Source organism: Anopheles arabiensis, chromosome 2 (genome assembly GCF_016920715.1).
Source record: "Anopheles arabiensis isolate DONGOLA chromosome 2, AaraD3, whole genome shotgun sequence".
Taxonomy (NCBI): Eukaryota; Metazoa; Arthropoda; class Insecta; order Diptera; family Culicidae; genus Anopheles; species Anopheles arabiensis.
The window spans coordinates 38,663,923-38,684,016 of NC_053517.1; the positions used below are offsets into that span (position 1 = coordinate 38,663,923).

At 45.0% G+C, this 20,094-nt stretch overlaps 1 protein-coding gene across 1 annotated transcript; it reads left to right on the plus strand.

The window, feature by feature from the left end:
• The first annotated feature begins 18,901 nt into the window (after positions 1-18,901).
• On the plus strand, positions 18,902-19,604 carry LOC120898215. Its single transcript, XM_040303759.1, has 4 exons — positions 18,902-19,074; positions 19,165-19,226; positions 19,300-19,414; positions 19,478-19,604. The coding sequence occupies exons 1-4, from the start codon at positions 19,040-19,042 to the stop codon at positions 19,536-19,538; spliced, it is 273 nt and encodes a 90-aa protein (XP_040159693.1). The 5' UTR covers positions 18,902-19,039; the 3' UTR covers positions 19,539-19,604.
• The last annotated feature ends 490 nt before the right edge of the window (positions 19,605-20,094 follow it).

Sequence of the window (20,094 nt, forward strand, 5' to 3'; positions counted from 1 at the left end):
GCGAAAGCAAATTCGGGCAAGCCCGCACCGAGCAAGACAAAAACGAAAGCATTGGCCAAGAAAAAAGTCAGAAAGCCCCGTGCGGATATCCTGCTGTCAATGATATTAGATAATTTGATCTTGATAATAGATTGATTCGGTCCTGATCAAAGACGACGAATGGCGAACACGTACGAAGCGGCAGAAGCAATGGCGAAGATGGCTCCACAAGACCCAACCAGAAGAGAGAATCGTACTGCATCGTAACAGATGGAAGAAGCGAACCAGCGACCGACCGACAGCAACGAACACACAACCATTGCTCCGATTGTGCCAAGGGTGTGTCCGGGACACTCTCTCACTGATCAAACACTACCCGCCCGACGATTGCTGATCCAATCGGAAACACAACCAACCACCGCCCCGGGGCATTCGAGGGAACGGAGGAACTGGACCGCTGCCCCGGGATTAGAATAGCGGCAAAGTTTCCATCCGTGCGCTTTTGCCCCTTTTCTTTTCTGGCGATATGTTTTATTGTGCCTCCGGAACTTTGGTGAGGTTGCTGAGTGCCGTAACCGTTGAATGTGCGTCCATGATGAGACGATCAGCGCAGGCACCGGGCTCGTTCGGTTCATGCTCCTCGAAGCGCCGACGGCCGACTCAATCTCTTGCGTTGTTTAACTGGCGCGTCAAATGTATCTGACTGACCTAGATGTTGCACCGACATAACTTCCCCTGCCGGCTGACTATCTGGGGCGGACTAGGAACCAGTTGACTGACGGACTAGCTGTACTTCTAGCAGCAGCAGCAGCAGTAGAGCCTGGACCGGACGTCAGCTCATAGAACCGTTGGCAAATGAGGAGGCTACAGGAGCAGTTTGCGATAAAGTGCCTGCAGGACTGCAGGGCGTATGGCTCGCGTGAGCTGAGACGCACACCGTTGGCCCTGAAGCAATCGAGCAACAGAAGCACAGTACTACTGCCTGCCATCAATCACTTTCGTACACATTACGTGTTGGGCGCGGGAGAGAGTTAGACGGTGGAAGTAGCTTGCTACCAACGCTCTGACAAACCTCGGCCATAGTGTTTGTTGTCGAGTGCATTCCGATCGCAATCAAACAGCCATCAAGCAGGGGGTAGTGTTTGTGTGTTTGAAACTTTTGTTTCAAAGCGCTATACATTGGGCGCAACCTAGCCGGTTGGGTTAGTTGTAGTTCGCTTTTGTATGTGCCTATGGACCATTTTTTATACATCATACTCAATATCTCTCTATCCTCTCTCTCTCTGCCTCTTGATCTCTTTCATGGCCGTGTCCTTTGACAAAAACGACAGCCGTACCGTGACAGACACGTGCGAGACACGCAGGACACTCGCACAAACCGAAACGGTAACCAATGTAGACGTACTTCACTCATTGCTCTCCAGTCGCCGGTTGCCAGTTTTTGGACAGCATTGGAATTTCAGTTTCTCTGGAATTTGGCATCCCTGGATCGCCTGCAGCCCGGATGGCTGCTGCACGATTACCGTTAATCAACCAGCAGCACCGTGCCCAACGTCTGCAAACGCACGACCATTAAAACATCCTCCTTCGTGCGAGGTTGTTTTGTTTCCGCCATCCGTATGTCCATCCGGAGCGACAGTGAACCGAACACTGAGCAGCCCGCTGGTGAACGTTCTGCGCGCTCGCCTTTCAGTCACCCCGACAACTATTCGCACAGAATCTGCTGACCAGTGGGCCAGAATAGTTGTGCCAGCGCGATGGAATCAAATGCGACCGGGTAGGGCAACACAATGCCACATCAGGAAGTGGCTTCGCACGACGAAACAGAAACATCATTTAACATGCGAACTTGCAGTGCTGCTGCTGCTGCTGTGAAAATGCACCCTTGCGAAGCACTTGCCGCAAACTTTTCCCCGACCGACATCAAACGCGTACGGATGAAAAGTATTAAAGTTCGGTGTTCGCTTCAACTCTTAAAGGGCGGAGTACGCATACGTGACAACGGTTCGCTCTTCGCTGATTGAAACGTACTTCATACGGTTGTAGTGCTTCCCTAGGTTGTAACGCTGAATGTGTTCTTCCAGCTGCAACGCATAGTAAACGCCTGCACACCGCCTGATGATTGACGCGCAAGTCAGTGGATGCTGTCACTGACGGTTGTGTCTGTGTGTTCTTGTGCCTTTCCTCCCAACAAACGGGCTGCTTTGGTTGTTTTTCGCTATCGAAACGACCATCCGACTGCAGCGACACTGGTGGTGGTGGACGGAACCCGCACACTCAGGTACGGCTCTCAGCTCGATGTCAGTGAGTGGTGAACACAGCTGTACCGTGAGATCCGATTTGCTATAAACATGCACCAGAAGACCAATTTTGCCATTGTTTATGCAACGGAATGTGTTTATATAGCTGTTTGTTTTTTGTTCATATATAGGTCGCACAATCATTATGTTGTAAGTATTCTCAAGGGTTAACAAAATTGACTTTTTGTGTTTGTGGGTTTTTTGTTTAATTAAGAGAGATGCAAGTATTTTCTCAAATTTGCACGAACAAAAGACTCATAACGATATCACTTCAACATCCCTCCTATTGATGCAACATTTTACAACATATCATACATTTTCCTAAGCACACTAAACATCCCCTCTTTATCATCCACCCAGACAGTAACAATAAAGTTATCGATTGATTATTACCCATCTTTAACACCCACTTCAGATTCTACCGCACAGCTGCTGCCGGCAGATTACCTCTCGCTAGCCACTCGCCGTTCGCCTTTTGGAATGAAACTTTGTACACCATTTGTTTGATAAGATTTTGAGCTGAATATGATGATTCGAGGAAGACGAAAAAAAATAAAGGAAAAAACCACTCAACAAACGATAAACCCGACACGGCAATTCGGTGGTCAGAGAAAACGGGAAAGGTTGATGGCAAATGTAACATTCCAATAACCGTTCGACACGGTACACAGAACATAAGAGGGAGAAAGGGAGAGAGAGAGAAAGAAAGCGAAGAGCAAAAAAACACATGCAAACCATGCACGAAACAAACTAATAGCACAAAAGATAAATGATAAAATTTTACCCCAGTGAACACTTTTTACAAATTGTTTCATTTCGCACGTCGGTTTGTATCAACATTCTGCTTCCCTGTGCGCCATGTCCTCCATACATCATCGCTGATACCATCGGCACCAGCGCACATGTGCCGCACGCGTTTGGTCCCGCAACCCAACGCAACACACGGGACGAAGAGTTTCATTTCACGACAAGGTGGATATGACATACTTGCTCCTCCAACCCCGCCACCCCCCTTTTAACCCAGCTCCCGAGGTACGGTGATGTGATATGAAAACCCTTGGCATCATGGCACACGGTGGTCGCAGGCGCACAACGCCTGGTGGAGGGATCATCTCAGCATGATTCTTTTACGACACTGATGTGGTGAGAATGGGATCGGTTCCGCTCACCTTCACCTTCCCATCGCCGGCACGTACCGTGGGCCCACGGTCCGGGAGATGTCGTCGATATATTTTACACTTTATTCAAAACACGTCCTCAAGCTCGAGGGTACACCACCGAACAACGGTGCGTCGAAGGTGCCCGCGCCCGCGCACCGTGCAAAACTTCAACCAACCCGGCCAAACACGGGAGCGTTACGGAGCGCTGCTATAATAAGCTCTTAAAATGAAGCCCGGTCGGCCGAGGAGGGAATGAGAATGGGGGAATGAGGGGGGGTGACCGTCGGGTCGACTCGAGAGCAGCAGCTGAGCAGCAGAAAAGAAGAACAATGAACCATCGAAGAATGCGGGCTGACGAAAGTGCGAAAGACACCGTGCGAAAGACACCGAACACGGCAAGAAGTTCCCATCATCGATGCCTCGAAGGATCGGCGTGTATCGGTTTTTGCGGCCGGGGACCGGTACCGGAGACGATAAGAGATCATGCAGCGATGCCGATAGAGCTGCCGCTGTTTATCACAGTTTCCGAAACGAAGGTGAACGTCTTTTGTCTTCGGTGTCCCCATCTCCTTCCCCAAACGTGTGGGGAGGAAACGTGTCCACACGGTTGATAACTTCATAACTCTTCGTGCGTCTTCCTGCGCTCTGCCGGCCTCTTTTGCCGACCTCCCAGACAGGTGACATGGCAGGTGGTGATGGGACGCGAGCGTCGAACCACCAGCCACAAACCATCGGCAGGCTTCATACGATCAATTTCGAAGCCGCTGCCTTTCCGAGCCGCGGGAAAATGTCCTATTTTATGACGACGTAGCAGTAAAGGCAGCAGCTAGCCACTAAAACGAGTATATAATAAAGTACTTTCACGTGTATCTGCATAATGGCACGGAGGCTCGGTGCTCGAGCGCACCACCACCACCATCAACACCGAGCGAATGTTCCCGCGTCGTTTCGATCAAACAAGCCTGAAGCGTGTGCGCTCGGTGGTAATGTTATGCAGATTATGGGATCGCTCATCGGGCGACAGCAATAGTACAACCAAACTTTCCCAAAACTAGCACACACTCACTCGCGCGTCATGTTTTTCGGACAGTTGCATTTTAAAATCATTACAAACACTCGTGTATGCTCACCGTAAAATGGGTGAATTGTACGTTGCTGCAAATTCTATCCAATCTCTCGTGCACGCTCTCTCTATCCCTCTGTCCAGCGCTGGAAGCCTGTCCCCACGTGTGGTGAAGTTAGTGAGGTAGAAATTTTAATTAAATGCACCCTCCAAATTATGACCAACTGCAGCAGCAGCGCCGCCGCCGACGCCCAAATCAACCCACCCAAAGACGATGGTCATTTGATGAAAGTTCATGGTTCACCACACCATGGCGATAGTTTTTGGGTTGTTTTGGAAATTTGCACCCCGTGGTTGTGTGACGGTTGTGTCGGGAAGGGTGATGCTTGCTGCTTGAAGCGCCTCTCCAAAAAGGGAGCAAAGAAATTAAAACCAAAACACACACACCCAGTTACATGGTGTGCTGCTACATACTGCCAAATGGACAGTTTGCGTGTGCAGCCACGGTTGCCAGCAGGGTCGTCGCCGTCGGCCATTAGGTTCGAGCAAGAAAACGAACGAACGAACAGCAGTCGGAGATTGTAATGACTGCAGCCGTATAATTACTCTTCTAGCGGTGTAATTGTACGTTTGGATTGCTTCATTCGGTGCGGATTCTACGGTTTCCTGTAGTTTTAAATCACCAAAGAAGAGAGAGAGAGAGAGAGAGAGAAAGAGAGAGAGAGAAAGAATTAAAAATTGACCGAGGGAGTAATGTATGTTCCGAATATTTCTCAATGGTTTCAACACTTTTTTGAAAGGCTCTCTGCTAGCACTTTCTTCGCATACTGTCAACCTTCCATCACATAATCTTAAGCCGCTCTTTTGTCATACATTTTCCATCCATGCACTACCATTACCATTATTATTACACAACAAAACAAAAATCAATCTTCCATACAGTGGCTCCCCGGTAACGCCAAACAACATCCCTTTCCCTTGCTCCTCAGGTCTCACTTGCTTGCGCTCTAAATACACTCGAGCACAGCGCGCGGAACATTAGCTATTAATGCAAGTGCATCCCCACATTCGCTGGGAGGGGGCAGGGTACCGTTTCCACCGATCTTCCACAAGCCATTGTTCCGTATTGTTGTTGCCAATGTTTTTCCCCTTTTGAATGTACCGAAACGTCTGCATTAGCTGCAGCTACGAATTATGCACGCTATCCTTGCTTTCATAGTAATAAGGGGAAGGTTGTGCAGCGGTCGACTCATCTCCATTCCAGCAAAACGAACAGTAAAGGCACTGCAAGCCACTACACAAAACCACAATGGGAGCATCGTTTCATCCCACCCCAAAAAGGTCCATCAGATCCATGGTAGCAGCGGTTCGTGGTACTCCAAACTACAGCATTATTTTGGCCGATGGCTCTGGCCACCAGTCACTGGCAGTAGTGGCTCTCAGTGGTGCGTACTACGGACCAGCTCCTTTCAGTGGTAAAGGATCGATCCAAAATTCCGATGATTTCGTTGCCTTGGCTGTACGGCCTGCATGTGCGCACCAGGGTTGCATGGCCCGTTCCAGGGTTCGTTGTTCCAGAGGCACTAAACTCTGTTTACGGTTATGATACACTAGGCTCTCGGGTGGCGCTTTATGACAGAACGCGTAAACAGTGGCATTAGGGTGGTGATGCAAACCTGAGAGAAAGAGACAGAAAGCGTGGAGAGAGTGGAAAGCAAATGATGGGACATGCTAAACCATAGCCAAATCACGTAACATCATTCCTGCTCTAAGAACGTGTGGTGCAAATAATGCTCCAGACTATGAGAACATTTAATTACAAGCACAACAATCGTGAAGGCATTTATTTCGCCTTTAAACATGCAACAAGCACCAAACACCAAACCCCACTAGACCCCACCTTCACGATAAGTATCATAACAAATTATACCGATTTTACCAAGCAACCAAATAGACACGTACATTAAGACATTTGACGGTATTTTTTGTTTTATTTTTCCCGACCATTACCATCCCTGGCCTTCTCCACTGGAATGTCACTGGCGTGTGTCGTATCGCTGTATCATTCGCCAGCGCTTCTAAATTGTATTCATTTTCAAACTACCGCACCTAATCAGTCCAAATCATTAATCAACCAGGTTCACTTCCTGCTGCTGCACACCTACACACGGGGCTGGGGTCACCATTTATTGCGGGAAGCTTCATTTCACCCACACCTTTGCCTCATTGAGAGTTCTTAATTTTGCACACACACACACACACACACATATATACACACTCGCACCTACTCGATTGTGTTCTTGCGCGTGTGTTGCGTGTCCCAAAACGTTATACCGCTTAATATCCCACTATGCTTTCCCTGCCCAAACAATGCTATATGTGTTTTCCCCCTATCGGGCCGATCATTTGTATCATTTCTCTAGCATTTCTTTCACCCCACCACGTGTGAATGGAAAGGAAAAGGGCAGCAGGCGAAGCGACCGGATTGAAGATTGACGCAGCGAGCGGGCTCGTGAAAAAGGTAAATATTTTCCCAGTCAGCTCGCTTCCTTAAGCCAACCGTCATTCGGCTGTAACGTTTCGTTGGCACGCGATCGTAATGCGAATGTAATTTAGCGAAACCTTCTTCCCCGTGATGGGGAGGAAGAGAGAGAGGGTGCGATTGCCCAGTAGCATTAGTTTCGGGAAACGCAAGCGGCGAAGATTAGCTTCGAAGCTAGGTCCCATTTTTGCTGTTCTTTCGTTTTTTCTCCCTTTTCCCCACATCTACTCGCACCTTGCAGACACCACGATCACAATCGACCCGGGGAGCTAAGCGTGGTTCGCCTTTCCAAAGCCGAGGCTCGCGGTTGTTTGGCCATCAATAGCACACTAACCTATCGACCCTGCCACGGTGCTGTGTAACGAACGGCTACTGAACCATCTATGTATATAGCTGGCTGCTCCCGTTTTAGGAGGGAGAGCGGGCGATCGCGACTAAACGTGGCACCACCGGTCGTGCACCACCGCGGGCCATCGTAGCGTTCGCAATGACAGTGTCCTTTCATGCAGCGGGAGCGAAACAAAACCCCAAGCAAGCGTTTACGTTGACCAGCATGTCATGAATTGCTAGATTTTATTGCAATAAACACGCCAAATGGTCCATGGTGAAGGGCAACCGGTTGGCATTTTATTGAACTGCAGAGGGCAACAACACCTGTCGTCACGGTCGAGCACTTGTGCTGTTGTTGTGTTTTGCTCCTTCCCTTTTGTTTTTCATTGCCGTATGGTTTATTTTGCTTGCCCCAACCCACCGGGAGAGTCCTCGCCCCATGCGAATGACATGCGATTGTCGAAGTATTTGCTACTTTTTTTTGCTAGATCGCAATGCATCGCTCGCTTTTGTGCCGGTGTGCCGTCAGTGAAATAAAGCTCGCTAGTAACGCAACGGGTGCCGTACAGATAAACGCAAGGGAAGGAGGGGATCGGTTGGCAACGCGATGCGACAGATTGTCCTGGCACATATTTTACCGTACATTATTAGCCCCAATCTCCCTTACCCACACCGCTGTCGCTCTTTTAAACAGAAAAGAGATAGAGAGAAAGAGCCGCTTGGCAGTAGTAGTTGGTCGTCATTTCTTGAAGGCTGACGTTTGGCCAGCACCACTAAACAAAAGGTTTGCGGCCCCGTATGTACGATGACAGAGCTTTGCTTACCGGTTCAGCGTGTTGGGGCCGGGATGCTTTAGAGCTTTGTTTTTCCGTTTTAACCTGTTTCACCTGTCGATTCAGCGCGGTGAAACACCCGTTTCATGCAAACGCACAATGAATGTGCAAAACGTGGCAATCAAATATTTATGGTTCAAAGCATGCCCTAAACTGCCCGAAACGCCTGGCCAGCCGGAATGTCGCGCTTCGATACCTTTTTCGAGGTTGACTTGCAATCAATTAATCATCATTTGCCCGAGCAATCAGCTGGAAGCGGGTAAATTGTAATAAATGTATCTACTATTTTTCTCCCGCAGGCAGCAGGGTTTGTTTGTTGTTTCTGCACCAGTCCCAGCCCGTCGCCAGCTTTCTATTGGTGGCGTGCAGATATTTCAAATTCGAATAAATAATGCTAACCGTTTGTTTGATCCATTCGATTGCGAAATGCGTTTGGTAGAGGTTGGTTTGTTGAGTGGTGTATTTGCAGGAATGGATGAACACCATTACAATTATGGTAAAGTAAACATACACATTTACCGATTTGTACAGCATTGCAAACACGGCTATCGTAAAGCATGTTAGCATATTATACATCGTTACTATCATTTTTCCTTAACAGCACAACAATGCAATAATTGCATTATTACCATCACAAAGCCAAAGAGACATGAAAAGGGTGTAAAATTATTGAATGTCCTACATTGCATACATACTATTACACATATGCATACATTGAATTCTTTATCCCTTTGGTGTAAGCATCTACGCAACTATGCTGTCCGAGACTAATTAGTACCATGCAGCCGGATAGTAAATCCTTCCTACGGATATAGAGTTTTGGTTGGGAAGCCAAGCAACATTTGCTAGGCCTTTTACACCTAAACATGTCTACATAATTCTTTATTACGCGTGTACTAAGCCATAGCCATAGTTTTAACATGTCTTTTGAAGATGCTAAACATGTCTTTAAAGTTGTGAACCCTTTTAAACGTTCAGAAGACGCTGATAGAAGTCTATAAAAACTAAAATTGGAGTTTTGATGGGTGGCTTTAATTAACCTGTACACGTATTTAAAATCTCGTTTTAAAACTCGTTATTTGAGATTAAGTCTTCAAGATCAACTGCTCTTATTAAATGCATATTTAGTCTTGGCTAAAGGGATCTTGAAACCAACTATAACAGCGGTTTTCAACCATAACAAATTTTATCATTATAAAGTATTTCAACAGTGAAATGTTCTTGGCATGGATTTCTTCTCATACGCGTCCAATTTCATGAAAAAAATATCAAAACACCATTTGGCAAATAATTCTCACTTATTAATTTGTTTTCATTACTTCATTTCCGTCTCAAGAACAAATCCATTGCAATAAGCTGTAATTTTGATAGTTAATTTGCGCTTCACATTTCAAAAGGTAACTGTTTTTAGATAGTACTCTTCAAAAAGATCTGTAGATGGGCCCTTTCAGTATTAAGTGAGTTTTATTACAGCCTTATTACAAGAAAATGAAATGGAAAAGGTAGACTTAATGAAATAATCGTTCAAAAATTTAAAATGCTCCATGCGAACAGATATTGTCCGGCTTATAAAAGACGGTGGCATTCAAAGTTCCTCAACTATTTTCATAAAATTAAGCACAATACCTTTGAGCGTAACCATTAGTAGTGAGCAAAAAGATGGAACATCAGCATAATCAATCCCAAGAATGACATGTATTTGATTTATTTATATGCTCCGGGGCATCTTTATTTACTTTTATTTTTAGACTGCACTGTGGTACAATTAGAGTTAAATGGAATTAATTATTTGTATGTCAGTGTTTTATATTGTGTTTCTTTTGCAACGACCCCACCGCATTGCTGCTTTCGTTATTAAAATCAAAACTCACAACACAATAGCCCTTAAAAATGCTTGACGTACGATCAACCCAACACACCCTCATCGCCCACTACTTCAGCGAAGAAAAAGTGCCCGTCATTTTGCCACATTCCCGAAAGTAATTAAAATTGTGCAAATTTTCAATGTCCCCCCACACACACACACACACACATACTCGCCCGCCGCAGCCGGACAGCCCACGCCGGCCCACACAGAGAGTAATAATAAAATGTTCATCGGAAACATCCCGAACGAGCGGACACACCATTAAGAAAGGAAAATATTGTTCTACTTCCAAATATTGCCGAGACAATTTTATCCGCCAAAAGTCTCATACACACACACACATACTCAAACCTCCGCTTCAGCATACCAACGAAGCCCCGTTTTGGAAGAGACAAAGTTGCCATTATTGCACCATTTACGCCACAAGTTTTTGGGGGGGCAAGGGAAGCCGATTGGAGAATGGGGATGTTACTGGGCGACGCGACTTTTCTTCGCCCGTTTTCCTCAGTGCTTCCGATTGGACGGCGTGCAAAAGTGTAAACTCATCCCGTCACCGAACGGTGGGGCTGCTGCTAGTCTCCCTAAGGGCAGACGCCGCCATCCCGCGAGGGGCAATCTGGATATAGCTAGAAGGGAAGGGCATGGAAAGGATCAACACAACCCCATTGCCTGCGCCCGAGAGATTCCGGCAGTTTGTGGCTGCAAGCTTCAAGAACCCTCGTACAAAATGTGCATCCGGGAGGGAGGCGGCCATGTACGCGCGCTAGCCCACCAACAGTCGACAGCGGAAGAAAACCACCATATGATTTATGGATGGTAAGTTTTAGCGTCATTCTCTCGCTCTCTGTCTCTCTCTCTCTCTCAGCTCTCTCTCTCTCTCTCTCTCGCTCTCTCAGCTCTCTCTCTCTTTCTTTCCCTTTATTTCCACTTTCTTTACTTTGTTTGAATTTCTTCATTCCTCTGCTTGCTTGCTCGTTCTTACGACTCATTCGTAAGCGCAAGCCCTTTTCCCTGTAACAAAAGCAATAAGACGTATTGTGCTGGCATAAAATAAGAAAGTTTTGCGATTCACTTTTTCCCCCCGCGGCTGATACTTACCAAGTGGGCCACTAGGCTCCCTGCTGATCCCTTCTACCAGCTTCTGCACGTTCCCCTCGCGATCAAGGTGGATCAAGGCATGGGTCGGTTTCATTTCGCGTGGAGCCTTTTTTTGCCCTTTCGATTTACTGACAATGACAAGAACCGGGAATTGTGCACAGGACACAGCGACTGTCCCGGGGAATCAGGTTCCCAGGCTACGGGGCATCGATGGTTAGCAGGTGAACTACCACGACTGGCACACATCCCGGAATCGGTGCAAGTTGGAGTGGAAAAACGGAACAGACAGACAGTGTTTGTTGGTCGAAATTAAATCGAGCGAGTCGAAAGTTGAGATGCGAATGGGCAAAGTGTCCGGGACGCCAAAAACAAGCAGCAGAAGAGCAGCGTCCAAACCCGCACAACTGGTGGGATGGGAAGGGAAAGTTGCACATATCGCTTTCGGCATCGCTAAGCTGTCGTGGCCACTAAAGCCAACCAGCGACATCCCGGGGAAGTCGCGCGGATCGATTCCGAATGAAGTGGAACAAAAACGCTTAGCTCGGCAAGATAGCGGAAAACTGGATTCGACCGTGTAGCCGTGCCAGCGTCCGTGCCGCATGGGCACGGGTACGGGGTTTCGCAATTTCCCGACTGGTACGCCCATTGGAATCGGTGCACGCGTCAGATGCAATTGGAAACTGCGGAAAAGCTAATTATTGGCGAGTTGGCGAGACTCTCCGTTGTCTTCGAGAGCGAAATTAAGCGCGAAACGGTGTCCCGTGGGAAACGGCAGGCGACCAGGCGGGGTTTTGTGCCCCGCGAGACACAAAAACCGCCCCGACGAAATGCGCTGGTGGCGTGGGATTCCATCGAGACCGTTGTTTTCGTAGAGCAAAAGGCACATGGCGGCAGCGTTAAAAAAAGGAAGTCGCTTCCGTTAAATCCTCCGTCATCCAAGTGAAAGATGGCCAAAGTGCAGCGTAGCTTCTTGTATGTGTGTGTGTGTGATGCCAGTAAAAGTACCAAAGTTTCAACCCCCGGGCTTGCCGGAAGCTACAAATTAGTGAGCAAATTTACTGCGAGCAGCGTTTTGAGTAATGAAAGAATCGTTTCTGCTAAACGAGGCAGCGCTGCTAAAGTGAGTCGAAGAATGAAAACAGCACCACGCTTCTCGGGAGCCAAATTCGTGCCCGGAGAGCATTATCGGAATTGGAGGAAGGAGTTTTTCCTCTATCAACTGGCTTGCAGGGAAAGGTTTCTTCCAACGGTGCAGCAGCCGTCTATCCCTGCAGCGTTATGATCGCTGTATTACAATAGCTGACAAGCTGTAAGCACGGCGTGCGTAAATTGGTTGCTAAAGTGGTGCGGTGGGTTCGCTTGAATCGTTCAGCTTTTAAGGGATGTGATTTGTTGTTTAGCGGCTTCTTCGTGGAATTAATTAAAAACCGTGTCAGGGAAAATCGCACCAAATTAGGAGTATTGACCCGAACTGTCGTTAGCTTTTTGTTGTTTCTGTTTGGTTTAGATCAAAAACAATTGAGCAAAAAAAAAAAAGATGAATTGCTTTTAACTACAGTAGAACTTGAGGCCCTCTTTCCAGACCTTTAAAGTGATTACGATAGCGCAGCCACAGCGACTTTCAGAAGATAACAAGGCTAGTTAGAATGACCAACGTTATTCTTGGTAAAAGTTGATGAAAAGTTCATCGAGCTTTTGCTACCATAAAAGGAGAATGGACTTGAATGTCAATGTGGTGCTAGAAATACTACTTCTTCTGGCGAACCTTCTTTTATGTAGTGTAGTATGTAGTAGTTTGTTCTATAAAATAGACAACATAGTTTCAGTTACATAGATAAAAGTGAACAAAATGACTATCAAACTACAGATAACCTCTTCGTTGTAAATCGAAATTCACACAAATCAATATCACCCAACGTTTATAATTCACACTTGCTGGTACAGTGGAACCCGTCATACAGGGTTTCCCACGATTTATTGGTCAGTTCCCATGATTTTTTGGTGCGTTCTCACGATTTTTTGGTCGTATCCCATAGATTTTTGGTTCGTTCCCATAATTTATTGGTATTTTCCGATTGGACATCAATACAATTGCACCAAAAAATTCTGGGAAACGACCAAAAAATCGTGGGAACGCACCAAACAAACATGGGAACCCACCAAAAATTGATGGGAACCAACCAATAAATCGTGAGAAACCCTGTAACGAGTACCCTTTACAACGAGTTTTTCACATAACGAGCAAGTATAAATGCTCTACAAATACCCCTCTTTACGTGTAAAATCTCGCATAGCGAGCAATTTTATTGTTGTTCCCGATAAGAAATCGTGATTATTCCGAGTGTTTCAATGCAAAGAATCGTTAAATATAAAGTTATTTTCAAAACGGCAATGTAATAGTATTTAAGAAATGTGTAAGGAAAGTGACACACTAACGCCCACTACCAGTCCAAAACTTACGAAGTCATACAGAAACCGAAAGGCGCGTCCACTCCACATCCAGATAACTTTTTCAGATCAGATTGCGGAACTGAGAGTTTTGCTGCGCTTATCGACAGGTGAAGTAAGTGAGCTAGTGTCTTCAGTTTAATTGCTCCATTTGTTTTGTGACAATATTTTAGTCTTATGTGGATTTTAGTGTACCTCCCTAAGAAGCGGACGTTTCACAAGTGTGAGGTGTATGGATGAGTGTGTTCTTGCATGCATTCCTCATCTACTTGGACGTGAAGGCGAGAATTTAGATGCAAAGAATTGATGAATGTATTACTGTTGCCACTTGGGGGAGTTATGTATGGTTGTGATGCATATAATCCCTATATATATCTACAGTTTTCTTGACCTGGACCAATTATTTCACTTTTCAATTGTAAGAGCCTCTCGAATAATGAGTTTTTCGCATAACATTCCAATGACTCGCGACGGATTATACTCGTTATGAGGGGCGCCGCTGTACAAGCAAGTCACAGACAAAATATAAATTCAAACAGAAAGTAACCCTTGTAGAAACAATGCAGTACAACACCCTCATTTGGCAATTACTCCAAAGAGCCTATTCGAAAAGGGTGCCTTAGAGTCCACGTCACATTATTGCATTATTAATTAGATTGAAAGATTGACTACACCTGCTGCATAAAGTAGAAGAAAAAAAAAAGTTATAAGTCGTAAAAAAGTGATATATTTAATAAAAACACAACGACCGAAATATATTTCCATGTTAAAAATAAAAATAGATTTACTATGTTTTATTTTGACGAAATCTGTAACTAGACGAACACTTGTTAGCAAACATATGTTAACACAAGTTTATAAAATACATGGAAATGATATGGAACGACATAAAAAGAATTAAAAATAATATTATATAAATAATTTTTTCCCAAAAATGTATCAGCAAAAGGTTGAGCTTTGTTCGTTTTATAAAACGATATAAACTACATGTCCAAACTTATCTTTCAAACACCGATGCCAATTTGTAAACATTTTTATTGCAAATTCCAGTGCCTTTCGCAGAGAGAGTTTTATCTTAATATGAAATGATTAAACAACCCGCCAGTCATTATCACCCATTTTTTCCCCAAATAACGCATTAAACTCCCGCCACATAAACCGCGATACTACCAACACCGACAATCGCTCGCTAGACGATTTCTATACGCTTTTATCAATCCACGGTGCTGTGTTCCAGCAGACACAAAAAAAAACTGCCTCGAAACCAGTAGCAGCAAAAAGCTGGTGAGTAAAATATTGCCAACCATCTCCTCCCATTCCCCTGCGTGCCACCGAAAGCCGGCACGTCATACTTTAATCAACTGGAAGCCTAGATGCATTTTACTCATTCATGGCGGTGTGTTAGCACCGTCTTAACAGTCTTTAGAGAGTTTAATAGTGCCATTATTTCTGCGCACCCGACAGTATCTTGATTTCCATCTGCGCCCCGCGTAACCGCAACCTCCCCCCCCCCTCCTTCCCCTTCGAAAACGTGCCCCTCGCCCCATCACAATGCATACAATCGTCTAGCTCCCCGCCCTGCCTGCTCCATTGCCCACCTCCATTTCAAACCACCAACCGGTCACGGTACGTTGTCGCCCGGTAATCCTCTGCCATATCTCTCGCGGGAAGTATTCAAACCCCGTCCCTGACAGCCAGGCGAAGGAGTCTGTCAAAAAACCCGACAGCATCCAACAGCAAACGCAGCACAGCACGACGGTACAAGGGATAAGGATTTAGGTCGGGTTGTGGTTAGGCCCATGATGCCAGTACTACGCATAAAGCTCACCCCAAGTACCCTCACAGTACGCTGAGCCCTTCGCGCTGCTCCACAATTCGCGCTGCCGCCAAACAAAAGCATGCGAACTGCTGCTGGGATTCCGTTGGAACGGTTGGAAATAAACGGCCGCCGGTTGTACCAGAACGGGAAAAATCGAGCCCACAAGCGTCGTAGTGGTTGAAGAATAATATATTATTTTTTTTTGTGTTGCTGCTAACACGGCAGCCCCTATCATAACGCGGAGATTTTCTTGCTTCGTTGGGGTGTTTCCTACCATCCACCCGGGCCCCATGAGCCATGGGTTCCCATGCATTGTATTGTCCTGTGTGGCCACGAATGCCTAGGGATATATATATATTCTACACCCCGATGTTCTTAGGTGTCACAGCCGCAACGCTCTACAGCCGGGGCAGCTGTGAAATCTCTTTACGCCTAAAGCTTGATGGGTTTTCTACAGAACAGAAAGTAAACAGTTATTGGACGGTTTTGGGGTGGAAGTTGCACGGCGTTTCTTACGGCTATGAACCGTTCTTTAGAGCAAGATAAACACTTCGGAGTTTGGAATTTGCTGGAACCGGGCAGAGCAGACAGTTATGATTGTGAACGTTTTGCGGCCCCGCAAAAGATTACTTTTCTAATAGCGAACTTATCATCGGTAGCCAGAAATTCTGCTCGACTATTAGTGTACGATTAAATGTACCTTTACATCCAGCGAGTGGCCTCTCGCACCCGTCCAATATCTTTAGGTGCACCGTTTGATAATCAAATTCCGCTAATATTATTCCAAATGAGGCAATTCCTCTGCAGCTTCTGCCCGAAAGTTGTGTTAGTAATGCCTATCCAACTTCCTTTCGGAAATGTAAAACACCAAGCGCTGTCGGCCAAGTTCTCCGAATGTCCAGGCGTCTGAAATGCAACCAAAAAAAAATGCTTCAAACTTTCGTAGTTGCCAAGCCTTCTCCGAGGTAGTCTCCATCGTCCGGCCGCCGTCCAAAGCGCATAAAAAGGAAATGTAAAATGAAAGAATTCCATTCCATTTCAACTTTTCTGGTTTGTAAGGGGAATATGGTAGCAGTCTAATGGAGCCCACAAGAAGGCAGGGCGTTGGAGCAAGGAGCAAACGTACCTGAATGGTTGGGCCCATTCAAAGCTCCACTCAAACGAATAATCGTGAAAAGAAAGCGGAAACCATGGTAACGGAAATAGTTTGAAACCGCGCCCGCGGGAGGACGCGCGCGCACGCACACACTCTTTATACGTCATATCCACGCTTGCTTTTGTACAAACTTAAACATCCTGTTCTCCCCGCCACTGTCACGAAGCCAGCGTCCGTCCCATTTTCCTCCCAGTCCAGTCCTTACCCGGCTGTAGGTCACTTTTCCAAATTAAAATGTTCCACTGGAGAGTTGGAATTCATTTGGAAATTATGTCTCGTACAGCGAGCGTAGTGGTTCTCCTTCCGCCCAGACACGGTGTAGCGGAACCTATGTGCCGGATTACGAGCTGGAGAAGCTGAGCTGTTCTTGTGGAACCGGGGGGGATGAGAAATCGTTCAGATTCTTACTCTCGCCACCGTTCGTGCCCGGGCAGCGTCAGTGTAGGTAATATACATAAAATTTAACTGAGCTCTTAGTCATGAGGTACGACAATCGCAGTTACGGGATGCGCTACTACACGGAGCGCCACTGCGTCCAGCGACTGGAAGTTCATCCTTCTGGGCTATTATAATCATTTGCTATTAAACACTGTCGCCACCGGTTCGACAGGTTTTCCGTTCGACACTGAACATCGTTCGGTTAAAGTGTGGCCCAAATACGATGCAAAACTTACGTAGAGGATACTGGCAAACCAGATGGGCGAATGAGAACCTTTGCAGGGATGGTCTCATATACTTGTAAAGCTTCTTCTCATTAATCTTCCTACGATTCCTGGTAATACAGCGTGAATGGGCAATGATATTAGTCACTTCATTTGATCTACGTTCTTTTAGTAGTGCTTAAGAAATTAGCTGCATCTGTTGGATGTCTTGAAATACAGCAGATGTTGAAGTTGTCCTTTTCTAACAGGATTTTAAACCCTTTAACTGAAAAACAAAATCAGACTTTACAATTAAAGTATTTTTCGGAAAGGCTGACATCGAGTATAATGTGAAATGGTGCGTCTTCTATCATTAAATTATCTAACCGCTCATGTCCATAATGATATAATGCCTCAAAGCATTTTTTATATGCCTACATCCTTCTATTTAACTGAAATACGATGTACGTGAATAACGTTTCTTTTTTATTTTTGCTCAATTTTATATTGTTCTTTAGCATTCAATATTTTTCTCATTTTATGCTTTTATTTTCATTTAGGGTTTTGTAAATGTTGCATCAAAAAAATACGGTACGACCTTTATGGGCTGTTCCTCCTGAATGAAAAAAAAGCTCAACGGTTTTTTTAATAACTCTTGAAAATACAGTAGAACGTCGATTATCCGGGTAGCTCGGGACCAGACGGTTGCCGGTTAATCGATTTGCACGGATAATGGTTAATGGAGAAATGTCAAATTCATATCAATATTATAAAATCCACTATTTTTATGATTAATTCACCTTGAATCAATCGATTAATGGTTAGTAGAATATTATTTTTAACAATAACTTTTTTTTTTTACTAACAATAACTAGGTTTAACAACTATTCATGAACAAAACTGAATTTCGAAAATACTACTAGACACTACAGAGCTGCACAAAAAACTGGTTGCCCATGTGACTATCGCTGCAAATGTTCGCCGTAAGTTCGAACAGCTGTCACATTTATGCGCACGGTTAAGCCGCCCGCCGGTTAACCCGCTCCTGGATAATCGACGTTCTACTGTATATCCACCTTGTCTTCGACGCGTACCGCGTAACTACATATCTTGCGGCACATTAAGTGACAGTTTTTGTCGGAAGTTTTGTTGGGATTCAGTCGCAGGCCAAAATCCCTCGCCAACGCTCCAAATGGGAGCGAATTTCCCTCGCTGGCGACGCTTTTTTGTAAGTAGTTCCCGTTAAACATTGCGAGGGTTACGAGTGGAATCATGTGCTCGAAATCCTATAGTATTTTATATAATATTTTTTATTCATAAATTTTATTTTTTGCGGTGGTATTCGTCGAATAGACCACTATTTCTAATTTTGTGTTTTTAAATAAAATTTCAAAATTTAGATGGTAATAATGCTACAATTTGCACTGTTATACCTGATCTCGGGGTGCTATAATTATAATTGCTAAAACTAGGGCGCAAAAACTACCTAGGCTTGCAAGCTCTTTAATGCGAGAGCTCTGGGGCTGTGAGCTTGTATGCAAATCGCTGTCAATTGCATGGCGGGCTGTCGGCAAGTAAAGGAAGGGTAGAGCAAATGAACGAGATGCAGCGATATTCGAACGACAAAAACCCTCGCCGTGTAGTACGGGGTTAAAGAGGCCATTTGACACAGTCTCTACAAAAACTAATCAAAACAAAACAAAATTGTACGGGCAGCACACAGCTCGTTTACGTCCTGCTAAACTTGCTATCAAGAAATAGTACACATTCCGCCGTTCCTGATAAGCAATAAATAAAATCTAAATGGAGCAACAGGTAGACAACATACTTGATAAAGTGTAAGTAAAACAAGCTCGTTTCCTGCTTCAGTTATTAATGACCTAGCAGCTGCTTGATACCATTTTGACCATTGTCTACAATCGTTTCAGCATGGACGTACCAGGTAACATTGGATGTGTTCTAGCAAACAGTCAAGGGCTGTGTCTGGGAGGTAATGTATTCTCTCTCCGTTACAGTAGTGTTTCATTTTCATCTAATTTGTTTTCTCCTTTGCGTACGTTCAGTGAAAGGCAATGCTTCGGAACAATCAGCCGGAATAATCGTGGCTATTTCTGATTTAGCATCCAAACTAGATCCTAGCAGCAGCGCTCCGGTCATTTCATTAGAGTCCAACGACAAGTAAGCTAGAAAGCGTAGTTTTTATCCACCAAACTATTCCTAACGCTTTTTTCACCTTTCCAGAAATTGTATGATTCACAAGCAAGGGATCACCGGTGCAATTTACAAGCAGAAGGGAGCATAGATGTAAGCGTTATCAGAATGAATAAAAATTAAATTTGTTTAAAATAAACATTTGCTTGATGTAGAACGATCGCGACCAACTGGTTGTTGTATACGAAAACACAATTTAGATATTCTTCGACAGAATGAGAAGGCGATGAGGATCTATTCGTTTTGTCCAAAGTGTATGAATATCAGGTGGTCTCATAGCCTGTTTTTTATAGCAAAAGTTGAACGTCACTTTTTGACAGCATGGGTGAAAACATTTCCCCAAACAAGCTTTCTGACGACTTGCCTTACACACAAACAATCTTAGAATCTTCGTTATTTGCACTGAAATACCTTAAAAAGCACTCAAAATATATGTTACTGTAAGCTAAACCAAATCTGAACTAATTAAAATCCATTTTTGGATCAAAATAATGCCGTCGATGAGGACACCAATGTGTACTACGTATGTGTTGCTAAGAACAAAGCGAACGGTTCCTATGGAAATTCACTTCACCCATTCTGTCAAAAGGAGATTTTTTTTATTTCGAAATTAGTTGTCAATTTGTATGGGACGAGACCACCTGATA